Below are 12,182 nucleotides of genomic sequence, written 5' to 3'. Positions count from 1 at the left end.
ATTAAATGACACCATTTGTTTTGGGTGCCTGGTACAGGTGAGTAAAGAGAAATGGAGAAACAGCTGGCGCGGTTAGTAGGTTCATAGCTAGTGCGCCTAGTAGCTCATGCGGTTATCATGCCTCATTTAAGTGTGGTTCTAGGTGAACCTCATGATTTTTGTTCAGGTGGCGTTTATGTGGTTTCTGCAGAAGTTGAGCTGTCTGAAGAGCATATTGGGTCATCCTGACACTTGTCTTTTGATGCCCATGCAGGGTGGGTGAGGAGGTTGGTCAGCTGCCAGAAGAACTCTCTGTGTGTCTGTGTGTTTCTTTTCTCCTAACAGGGCTGAATGAGTCAAAGTTACTATTACTGTATTTTTAAGTTTTTCTTCTTCTTTTTTTTTTTTTTTTCCCCCAGAAAGGGGATGTTCGGGCTGAAGCTGAAGAAGAAGAAGAAGAAAGCAGAGAAGGGGTTAATCCTTGCCAACAAGGGGGCCCAAGGTGAGGCGTTTCGGGGGTGGGGAGGGACCACTACCCTGGGGCCTACTGGTCTCACAGACTTGATGGCTCCTTGCGTGAGATTGGGGTTCACTCTCTGTGGGACCAAGGTGAGGAATGGGGTGCATTCTGGGGCTTCAGACCCTGCCAGTCCCTAGTGCGGGCCAAGGCCACTCCCCCACCTCCAGTGCCACTGGTCCTCTGGTCACTGGGCCAAACGGGGTGGGTGGATACCTGCTGGGCTGTGGAAGGGGGTCCCCAAGGAGGCAGTGATGGGATCGGAGCTCCTGCTTCTGCTCTGATGTGCTCTGTGGCCCAATGATAAGTCACTCAGCCGCTGCAAGTCCTAGCTTCTCCCTTTGTTAGGAGGGTGGGATGTGGGCAGCTGGGCTGACCGCACAGGGTCTTGGGGAGAATCACGTGAGATTTTGAAAATCAGAGGGAGGGTAGCAGCTGCTCTGGGGGAGGCTTTACATACACTGTCTCTTAACCCCTCCAGCATCCCACCAGGCGGGGCGGTTATCCCGCTTTCACAAATGAGGTTACCGAGATGCAGAGGATAAGCCAAGCGTGGGATAGACCAGCTGTAGAATAGCCCAGCCCATGCAAAATGAAAGCGCAAAGCCGTTAGGAAGAACCGATGAAGGATGGAATTCCCATCATGGCACAGCGGAAACGAATCCGACTAGGAACCGTGAGGTTGTGCCGTTCGATCCCTGGCCTCGCTCAGTGGGTTACAGATCTGGCATTGCCATGAGCTGTGATGTAGGTCACAGATGTGGCTTGGATCTGGCGTTGCTGTGGCTGTGGTGTAGTCTGGCAGCTGCAGCTCTGATTTGACCCCTAGCCTGGGAACTTCCCTATGCTGTGGGTGTGACCCTAAAAAGACAAAAGACAAAAAAAAAAAGAAAGAAAGAAAAGAAAAAAATAAACAAGAAGAACTGATTAAGGGTGTTTGGATGGTGCCTGCAGAGCCTTAAGCCAAGGGCAGGGAGGCCCTCCCGATCACAGGGCCCCGTGGGGCTGCACAGACTCAGGAGGCCAGCCCTGAGCACGGGAGGTGCAGAGCCAGAAGCAGCGGCATCGAAATGTAGAGCCAGGCTCTCTGATTTCTGCACTTAGAAGGGGCCACTTCCTTCTCCCAAAGAGCAAAGCCCCCAGTCACAGTGTGGCCTGTGCCAGTGCAGGCCAGACCCCGCCTCAGGTAGACACTCAGTTTTATTGAATCAAACACCATCAACTGCTTCTGATGGACACAGGGCTGAGGTAGTGTCTGGAGACTTCTGCTATGCGGCCCTGACAATAGCCAGTTCAAGGCTAGCTTTCTGTTTTTTTGTTTTGTTTTGTTTTGTTTTTGTTTTTGGTTGTCTTTTTGCCTTTTCTTGAGCCCACAGCTCATGGCAACACCAGATCCTTAACCCACTGAGCAAGGCCAGGGATAGAACCTGCAACCTCATGGTTCCTAGTTGGATTCGGTAACCACTGCGCCACGACAGGAACTCCTAGCTTTCTGGGGTTTTTTTTGTTTGTTTGTTTGTTTTTTCTTTTCTTTTTAGGGCCACATGTGCAGCACATGGAAGTTCCCAGGCTAGGGGTTGAATCGGAGCTACAGCTGCCAGCCTACACTGCAGCCACAGCCACGCCAGATCTGAGCTGCATCTGCAATCTACACCACAGCTTGTGGTAACACTGGATCCTTAACCCACTGAGCAAGGCCAGGGATCCAACCCACATCCTCATGGATACTAGCTGGGTTCTTAACCCACTGAGCCACGACGGGAACGCCAAGGTTAGCTTTCTGGACCTTTTCTAAACCAAAAACAGCACGGCAGGTGTGCTTTATCTTTACCCTGCACATCTCCTTGAGGGGTGTCCTTCACCCCTTCACTGCCATCCCCTGCTGGTGCCCTCTAGTCCTTTGCCCCACCCCCAACCCCACTCCTTACCTTCGGGTAAAACCTAAACTTACAATAGAAAAACAGGTTCAAAGACAAGATGAAGGACTTAGCATTAACCGTGTTATTCTATAAACAGCTGCACTGTGTCCTAAGGATACCTTGGATATTACACAAAGATGATAATCTCATTATTGCCTCTGCCTATCCCTGCCCACTAATCTTGTCACCTTCCTTAATCCCATTATATAATAATCTCATCACCTTCCTTACTAAAAATCCTGTGGGCTAAAGCCTAGGGCCTTTGTTCTGTGGGACAGAGTGCCTCCTGGCCCCCCCGCTTTCTAAATGTAAAAAAAAAAAAAAAAAAAGGCAATAGAAAAATAGGGAAACTCATGTGTCCTGAAGTGCCAGTGGTAATGATTAAGTCATCCTGGATGAGATAGAGAGGCCTTACATTTTAAACGGAGACAAGACTTGAAAGCTTAATAGAGGCACTTGTCTATTTAGTCAAACTGAAGGTATCGGAGTGTCGGTGGCAAAGGACTGTGGGGTCTTTCCTGGTGTCCTTGAAATGCTGAACTTGCAATAGACTGTGCTGAGCAAGGCCAGCTCCTTCCTGCAAGGACCTTATGAAACATGGTATTTTAGTATTTATGACACGTTGAATAAGCCCCTGCTGCTTTTTACTGGACCTGCAATGTAGATTCCTTTGTCCCTGTTTTATAAGAGGTTCAGAGAGGGGAACTCTTGCTCAAAGTCAAGAGCCAACAAGTGGAGAAGCTGGCTCTGGGGCCTAGGTCAGTATTACACCAGAACCCAGGCTTTCCCAGCCCACGGGTCAGCCTCCAGGTGGGAAACTTACTGAGTGTGCAGCAAGAAAAGGACAAGCTGGGAGGGACTCAGGGCAGTCCACCGCAGGCATCCCGGAGGAGGCGGCTCCTGGGCTCGTGGTTCCTTCTAATTCAAGTCTTCAGCCCACAAAGCAAACAGGGCGGAGAGAAATTGGGCCCCTCCTGGAAAATAAATAGCATCCATCCTGCTGGCCAGGGGCTGACCCTGTAAGAGGCTGACAAAACAGTCTGTGGAACAGAACTCAAATTGGTCTTTGCTTCTTGGCCTGACTGGAAGTTAGGACCTTCGTGGGTGAAATGTTTAGAGAGTCTCAAAGTCGATGGCTCTTTTCTGTGTATTTTGAGACATAATGGCTATCCCCCCCCCTTTTTTTTTTTTTGGCTTTTCAGGGCTACAGTTGTGGCATGTGGAGGTTCCCAGGCTAGGGGTCAAATCAGCTACAGCTGCCGGCCTACACCAGAGCCACAGCAACGTGGGATCAGAGCCACAGCTGCAACCTACACCACAGCTCATGGCAATGCTGGATCCTTGACCCACTGAGGGAGGCCAGGGATTGAACCCATGTCCTCATGGATTTAGGTGGATTCATTTCCACTGCGCCACAATGGGAACTCTTTACCCCTTAATTTCTTAAAACTCTGATTACCCTGACCCATCCATTAATTAGTTACCAATAAATAGTCATTGGGTACCTCCTTTGATCGTCATTCATTCATTTACTCAACAAATGTTAATGGAATGTCTGCTGAGTGTTCCTGTGCTTGGTTCCGGGTATACAGTAGTGACATTGAAGAGTTTAAAGAGAGAATAGGAATTCCCGTCGTGGCTCAGCGGAAACAAATCTGACTAGTATCCATGAGGACACAGGTTCAGTCCCTGGCCTCACTCAGTGGGTTAAGGCCCCGGCGTTGCTGAGAGCTGTGGTGTAGGTCACAGATGCAGCTTGGATCCTGCGTTGCTGTGGCTGTGGTGTAGGCCAGCTGCTACAGCTCTCATTTGACCCCTAGGCCGGGAACCTCCATATGCCACAGGTGCGGCCCTAAAAAAGATCTAAAAAAAAAAGAAAGAAAGAAAGAAAATTAAAGGGAGAACAGCCCCGGAGAGGCCTCTTCCATCTGTCCCTCCAGATCCATTCTCCACCCTTGTCCACCTGTTCTCTGTCCCAGGAGGCTGTCATCTACGGATGCCTGGCACAGGTCCCTGTCCCAGTGGGCAGGAGGTCTGATGGAGTGAGGGGAGTGAGGTCAGGATGCAGTGGTTCGATGTGTCTCTCCTGAGAGACGGTTACTCCTCCTCCTGGGGAAGCCGACTGGACCTGACTTTCTCTCCTTCCAGGTTCTGGGAGTCAATCTCAATCCTCATTTTGGGTTGGGGGGGGGGCTCCAAGTGGTAACAGCTCGGCTGCCATGAGCCCCTGCTAGCTCTAGGACCCTTTTTGGTTAACCCATGCCTTTGTAAAAAGTCCTCGAATCATCCCATTCTAGATGGGCCATCTGTTATCCACGAGGACCCTGATGAGGTAACTGCACTACAATGGGGAGAAGTGGCGCTCCCTTTGTGGCTCAGTGGTTAACAAACCTGACTAGGATCCATGAGGATGCAGGTTCGATCCTGGCCTTGATGAATGGGTTAAGGATCTGGCATGGCTGTGGCTGTGGTGCAGGCCGGCAGCTGTAGCTCCGATTCCACCCCCAGCCTGGGAACCTCCATATGCTGCAGGTATGGCCCTAAAAAGCAAGCAAAGAAAAAACCAAGTGGAGAGAGATGCTACAAAGAAAAAGGCAATGTGATTAAGTGGAGATGATTGGAAGTTCTCTTTTTTGGTCTGAGAGGGGCTTCCTGGAGAGATAACATTTAAGCTAAAACATCAAAGATGAGCTGGAGGCCCCCGGGGATGGGGGGGGGGGTCAGCTCAGGTGGGAGGATGCCTGGGAAGAAAAACCCCAAGTGGGAGAGAGCTTGTTAGAAGGAGCTGAATTAGGCCTGTGTGACTAGAAAGCAGGAAAGCGGGAACCAGAGGGGCAGGTGGCCACGAGGAGGAGATGAGATCCAGGTAGGACAGGGAATTAGAGTCATGTATGGACTTTGGATTGACTTTAAGTGTTACGGCAAGACATTGGGGGGTTTTATTTGTATTCTATTTAATTTACAATTTCTGTTGCACAACAAAGTGACCCAGTCAGACATATATATACATTATTTTTCTTATATTACCTTCCATCATGGTCTATTCCTAGAGATTGGATATAGCTCCCTGGGCTGTACAGCAGGACCTCGTTGCTTATCCATTCTAAATGTAATAATGTGCATCTACTAACCCTAAACTCCCAGTCCCTCCCACCCCCTCCTGCCTCCCTCTTCACTGAGGGGTTTTAAAAAGAGAAATATCCTCTTTTTTTTTTTTTTTTTTAAAGAAGGACGCTGCTTGGTGAGTAGATTGGAGAGAACATAGGATCTCAATGAATGAATGAATGTAAGTTACGGATGAAGCTTTAGCTGACTGCCTTCCTGCCTCCAGGTCTGTCTCACCTTCTCGAACCATAAACCCCTAGAGGGATTTTAGTTAGTTCCTCCATCCTGAACTTCTAACCTAGCCCAGTTTCTGCCCTTTGTAGGGTATTTAAGAATATTCAGGGGAAACCTGAAATATTCTCATTCTTGAGGTCTTTGTGGTCTAGCAGGATGGCAGCATGTCTTAATTTCACCTTCGTGCTTCAAGGAGCACCGTCAGGTGCTGACATTCTTTCTGGGGTTTCTGCAGGCTGGCCTTGACTTTGGTTTCCTGAGTGAGAGAAGGATCAGAGCAGTCATCCTCTCTATAACTACTGGACACCTCTAGGCCCATGTCCATGAACTGCTATGGCATCAAGAGCTTCATTATTCCATCCGTCTTCCAACTCTGTACTGTTTTCCTCAGTTCGATGATTGAGATCAGAGAACCCAAATACATCAAAGCTAGAAGGAGTTTCGAGATGATTAAATTGACAAGCTCACCAGTTGAGTCCCAAGGGTTCTAAGAAATGGCTTCACACATGCCCTAAGAGGGTAGTGGTGAGGCTGGCAGGGGATCCCCTGCTCTGAAGCCTACCCCATTGTTGCAGGAAGGGGGACCCCTTCCAGGGCCCGAGAATGGGCTCTTGTCTAACATTTGGAAATGAATTGTCCAAGGAGACACACGTGCTAACAAAGCAGAAGCCTTTACTGGGAAGGGGCGCCCGGGAGAGAGCAGCAGGGTAAGGGAACCCAGGAGAACTGCTCTGCCATGTGGCTCATAGTTTCTGGTTTAATGGGGGAATTAGTTTCTGGGTTGTTTTTGGCCAAGCATCTTGTTCAGCCCATCGGTGGTGCATGCACCTCTCAGCCAAGATGATTCCAGCGCCAAGAATCCTGGAAGGTTCGTTGTTTGCTTCTTCCTTTTGGCCCGCCCAAGGTCTTCCGGTAGACTTTAGGGCAGCGCCCTGCTCCTTATCAGGGCCTCCTGTTGTGAGACAACTCGTGCAAGTGGTTGTTTTCATGCTTGGCCAAGGTGGGCAGTTTCAGTCCGTGGTCCCCTAACGTCACGGCACATAGAACAGCTTGGGGTAAACCCATATGTATTGTATATTGAGGTTCAGTGTAAAATTACATTTATGAAAAGGCACAAAGATATGATCTCTTTGGGGAACATTCTTCAACCTATGACAACTTGCTATTCCAAATTAGCCCACAGACAGCAGGAATGGCCTCACCTGGGAACTTGCTTGTAGGAATGCATGCTTGTGGGCCCCAGTCCAGACTTTGTGCATCGGAATCTGCATTTTAACAGCTTCCCGGGGAATTCTTATGCATATTCAATTTTGCTCACGAGGTTCAGAGAGAATAAATTAGTTGTCCAAGTCTGAGGTGGCGAGGTCATGACTTGAAAGCACATCTTTAAATTCATACCCCATAATTCCACAAAACATGCATATAAATCTGCTCTTTTTGGGGGAAACAGATAGAAGGTGCATTTTTTTTTTTTCTGCCTGTAAGATGTGGTGTCTGGCTTGTCTGCCAGTAAGATCAAGGTCCATGTGGCCAAGGGCTGTTTTCTGGTCTCCTCATATGTCTATGGTGCTGGCATAGCCTTGGACAGAGTCAAGGCTCAGGTCGCCACGGTGGGTCATGTCTAATAGATTTTCCCCTTTGTTTGCCTCTCTAGATGGTCAAAGTGATGTTGAAGCACTGCAGGAGGGGCCTTCTCACCAGGAAGGATTGGGAGGAGATTTGATTTACGACAGTGCTTCTATCAGTCCGGTCCCCTCTGCTCCACCAAAGAGAAGGTACGGTGTTGATACAGGCAATCAGCAGATGTTGAGTGAGCACCTTCCCTGTGCCAGGTACCCCTGCAGGCTCTGGGAGAATGGAGAATAACATCTAGTCACCATCTACAAGGAGTCAGAGGGCAGAGGCAGGAAGGCAACACTGCGTGCCTCTGCCTTTTCTGTGGCAGTGCTTGCCAGGGCCCCCGCTCTACCAACTTCTAGTCTTAAATCCCCTCAGCTAAGGTCTGCACGTTCCTTGTAGTTCAGGAGTGACAGCAGCAGCAGGAAGCAGAATCTGGAGCTGTTCTTCACCTGCTCCTTCATTCATCAAGATACTAGATATCTTAGCTTTGTGTTTGTTCCAAATGAAAAAGGGATTCTTATGCTGCCAACAAAAGGTCAGAACAGGAGTTCCATGGTGGTTAAGCAGAAACGAATCTGAATAGCAGCCATGTGAATACAGGTTCAATCCCTGGCCTTGCTCAGTGGGTTAAGGATATGGCACTGCCATGAGCTGTGGTGTAGGTGGCAGACATGGCTTGGATCCCAAGTTGCTGTGGTGGTGGTGTAGGCCAGCAGCTACAGGTCCAATTCTATGCCTAGCCTGGGAACTTCCATATGCTGCAGGTGCAGCCCTAAAAAGACCAAAAAAAAAAAAAATCTCACAACAACCTGGCCTTCTGCATGCGATTTGCCATATCAGTTAGCTATTGGTGTGTAACAAATCACCCCAAAGCTCAGTGGCTTACTATATGCATTTATTATTGCTCATGAGTCAGTGGGTTATTTGGATAGTTTTACTGGTTCCAGATAATCACAAGCACACCACTCATGTGTCTGTTGTCATTTGGCAGCTCTGCTGATTTTAGTTTGAGGGTCGGTTAGTGGTGGGCTCTACCTGGAACCACTGGGCTCTCTTCCAAATGTATTTAATCCTCCAGCAGGCTAGTCTGAGCTTCTTCCAGTGGTGATGATGGGTGGAGTTCCAAGAGCAAGAACAGAAATACACAAGATCTCTTGAGCCTAGGCTTGGAATTGGCAAAAATAATTTCTGCTGCATTCCATTGGCCAATGAAAATCACAAGTTCAGCCCATGTCACAGCAAGAGGAGACCACAGGTTCCTGGGTAAAGAGCCTGTATACAAGGAAGCCAATAACTGGGGCTGTCCATGCTTTCAGTCTACCGTATTTGTTTATGTCAATTTCTTACGCTTGATTATTCCTCGTGCCATTCTCTCCTTTTCACCCCAGAGTTGCTGCTATCAGTAGAATAAATCAGTGCTTCCTTGTGTGGCAGATCCTGAGTTGTTATTACTGGGCTGTGACAGGATGGCACACGGGTATGCATATCAGGGCAGAGGGGGTGGGAGACAGGTGGAAATCAGAAAAGGTAATAGCTCAGAGGTTGATTCTTAGAAGAAGATGTGAAATTTGCATGCTCATACTTACTGCAACATCTCCTTCCTCCTACACTGCACCAAGGCAACCTCCACCCTCCAAACCCCAGAGTCAGGATTTCAATTATTTTTTAATATCCTTTAAGGGATCCCTTGCCATTTATTTCACTAGGGTAATGGCACTGAATGAATGGAGGAAGGCAGGAAAAGGAGAAGGAAGGAGTACTAGCCTTTTTCCTTCTCCTTGGTCATGCATTCTCCATCAACTAAAATGCTACTCACCCACCAATGCTCAGTTCAAATCTGACCTCACAGTGACGTCTTTGTTATTTACTTCAGATCTCCTGAGTTTCTCTCTTCTCTGAACTTGTATTTTTTTTTTCTATGACACCCTTTATACTAACTGGTTCTCTCTTTTTTTGCTTTTTAGGGCTGCACCTGCAGCATATGGAAGTTCCGGGGCTAGAGGTTGAATCAGAGCGGCAGCTGCCAGCCTACTACTCCACAGCCATAGCAACAAGGGATCTGAAATGCATCACTAACTACACCGAAGCTCACAGCAACGCCGGATCCTTAACCCCCTGAGCGAGGCCAGGGATCGAACCTGCATCCTCATGGATACTAGTCGGGTTCGTAACCTGCTGAGCCACAATGGGAATTCCACGAGTTTTCTCTTTATATGCTTTGGTCCTCCCTCCCCCAGAAAGACTGCGTGCTCTTCGAGGACCAAGACGATGGCTTGTCCATGTTTGTCTTTCCTCTGAGACTAGTGCAGAGCTTTCACAGAGTAAGTGATCGGTATAGATTCGCCATTTTATTAAATGAACAGATACCCTTTGATACCACCCCTTTCCTACCTGCCATATTTCTTTGCATCTCAGAGCAGCCCTATGTGGTAGAAATAATTATTTCCACTTTCAAATGAGGACCTGAAGGCTAACGTCCCAACATTGAAGAAGACAAATATCCTAATTCAGATCAGTCTGACTCCAAAGCCTTGAGATTTTTTATGAGTTTATTCCATTCTCTGCAAGACTGCATCATCAGCAGCAGAAATGGAATGGAGGCAAATGCAGTATTGCCAGAAGGCAAGAGAATAAAACTCAGTCGGGACTTGAGCTCAGTTTATTTCCCACCCGTTGCCGCTTCTGGGACAACAGGGACTTTTCCTCTCTTTCTGTTATTATCCAATCTAAATGCCCAGGTGTTGCACATCAGTTTTCAATTACGCGTGACAGTCCACATAAATGAAATCCCCTGGAATGTGAAATCTCACTGAGGTGGCATCTTGGTCGTTCCTTCTTTCTTACCATTTTTTTTTTTTTCCAGAAGCAATCGCAAAACCCAGAATTGCTATATACACCAGAAATGGCCAAATGGTCCTTGGATAGGATCAGACAGCAGATAAGGGAGATCCTTATTTAGACCCAGCTCGGCTGAAGCATTTCAGTTTCTCATTCTATAAAATAAGAAATAAGTGATACTGATAATCACACTCACAGTAAGAGTGGACATTTATTCTTGCCAGGCCCTGGGTTAAATCTTTGTATGCGTTCCATCTTTTCATGGTAACCGTCATTTCATGCAGGAAGGGCTATTATCTGTTCCATTTTTCAGATGGGAAAACTGAGTCCTAGAGAGGTTAAATCACTTATCCATTCATGTTTATCTCCTCCCGAGATGGAGAGAGAATAGGTAACATGATATAAATAAAAGCTCTTAGAAATGCCTGGGGAAACATTATGATGGTTTGTGGCTCTAAGGTAGCTTCTTTCGTAATGAAACCAACATGTTAAACTTTCTTTCGACAGAGCAAAACTGTTGACTAAGATCCACGAGGGGGAGGTCAGGTCCCAAAATTATCAAGTAAGTGGTGCGCTCTTCCGACCCAGCCGCCCCCGGCTCTTCCCGTGTGAAGGAACAGCCGGGTCCAGAGTGTGTACCTGCCGCTCTGTGTTGTAGATTGCCATAAACATCACGGAGGCCCGCCAGCTGGTGGGTGAGAACATCGACCCAGTTGTGATCATTGAGATCGGGGACGAGAAGAAGCAAAGCACAGTGAAGGAAGGAACCAACAGCCCATTTTACAATGAAGTAAGTCGCAGAGGTCCCCGGCACCCTCTCATCCCCACCACCCCTAACCCTAACCCCTAACCCATGTCACTGCTTCCCATCCCTCATTTGAGCCCACGGCAAACTCTCTGAGCTTCCTTACAAACAGCCGCACATAGTTCAGCCAACAGACCGTGCAAAGGAGAGGCAAGGAATGAATTCCTCCTGATTATAAAGTCATTGTTATGTTGTCTATAGACTCAGCATCTTATTTCTTTTTAAAACATATATTCATTGGAGTATAATTGACTTATTATACTCTATTAGCTTTAGGTGTGCCACATAGTAGTGTGGTTTTTTCTCTGTTATGAAATGATCCCCGTGATAAGTCTAGTTACCATCTATCACCATGCAAAGTTAGCACAACATTATTGACTGTATTCGCTATGCTGTGTTGGCATTCCTGTACCTTGTGTATTTTATAATGGTAATTTATACATCTTAGTCCCCTTCACTTATTTCATCCATCTCCCCAACATCCCTCCCCTCTGGCAACCATCAGTTTGTTCTCTGTATCTATGAGTCTATTTTTGTCTCATACTGTTTATTTGGTTTTTTAACAAATCATATAGTGATCACGTGGTATTTGGCTTCCTCTGTCTAACCCACTTCACTTAGCACGATACCCTCCAGGTCTACCCATGTTCCTGAAAATGGCAAGATTTAATTCATTTTTTTTTTTTTTTGTATGACTGAGGAATATTCCTCTCTCTCTCTCTCCCACCCCCCAGCCCCGGCCCCCCTTCTTTCTGCAAGAGATGTATATATCACACTTTCTTTATCCATTCTTCTACTGATGGACATTTAGGTTGCATCTATATCTTGACTATTGTAAGTAATGCTGCCGTGAACATAGAGATGCATATATCCTCTTGAATTAATTTTTTTTTTGTTATTGTTGTTGTTGTTGTTGCTATTTCTTGGGCCGCTCCCACGGCATATGGAGGTTCCCAGGCTAGGGGTCCAATCGGAGCTGTAGCCGCTGGCCTACGCCAGAGCCACAGCAACGCCGGATCCGAGCCGTGTCTGCAACCTACACCACAGCTCACGGCAACGCCGGATCGTTAACCCACTGAGCAAGGGCAGGGACCGAACCCGCAACCTCATGGTTCCTAGTCGGATTCGTTAACCACTGCGCCACGACGGGAACTCCCTAATTTTT

The 12,182-nt window shown here is 47.6% G+C and overlaps 1 protein-coding gene across 1 annotated transcript in view; it reads left to right on the top strand.

Annotated features, from left to right (window-relative positions):
- The first annotated feature begins 398 nt into the window (after positions 1 to 398).
- FER1L6 (fer-1 like family member 6) overlaps positions 399 to 12,182 on the top strand; it is a 145,717-nt gene continuing 133,933 nt past the window's right edge. The window contains exons 1-4 of the mRNA XM_047783301.1: positions 399 to 481; positions 7,409 to 7,529; positions 10,720 to 10,774; positions 10,871 to 11,002. Coding sequence (XP_047639257.1) covers positions 406 to 481; positions 7,409 to 7,529; positions 10,720 to 10,774; positions 10,871 to 11,002 — 384 coding nt within the window. The 5' untranslated portion in view covers positions 399 to 405. The remainder of the gene's footprint in view (positions 482 to 7,408; positions 7,530 to 10,719; positions 10,775 to 10,870; positions 11,003 to 12,182) is intronic.

The sequence above is a fragment of the Phacochoerus africanus genome, chromosome 6, assembly GCF_016906955.1.
Source record: "Phacochoerus africanus isolate WHEZ1 chromosome 6, ROS_Pafr_v1, whole genome shotgun sequence".
Lineage (NCBI taxonomy): Eukaryota > Metazoa > Chordata > Mammalia > Artiodactyla > Suidae > Phacochoerus > Phacochoerus africanus.
Note: the sequence above shows the minus strand (reverse complement) of the source record. Positions and strands in the feature narration are given on the sequence as shown.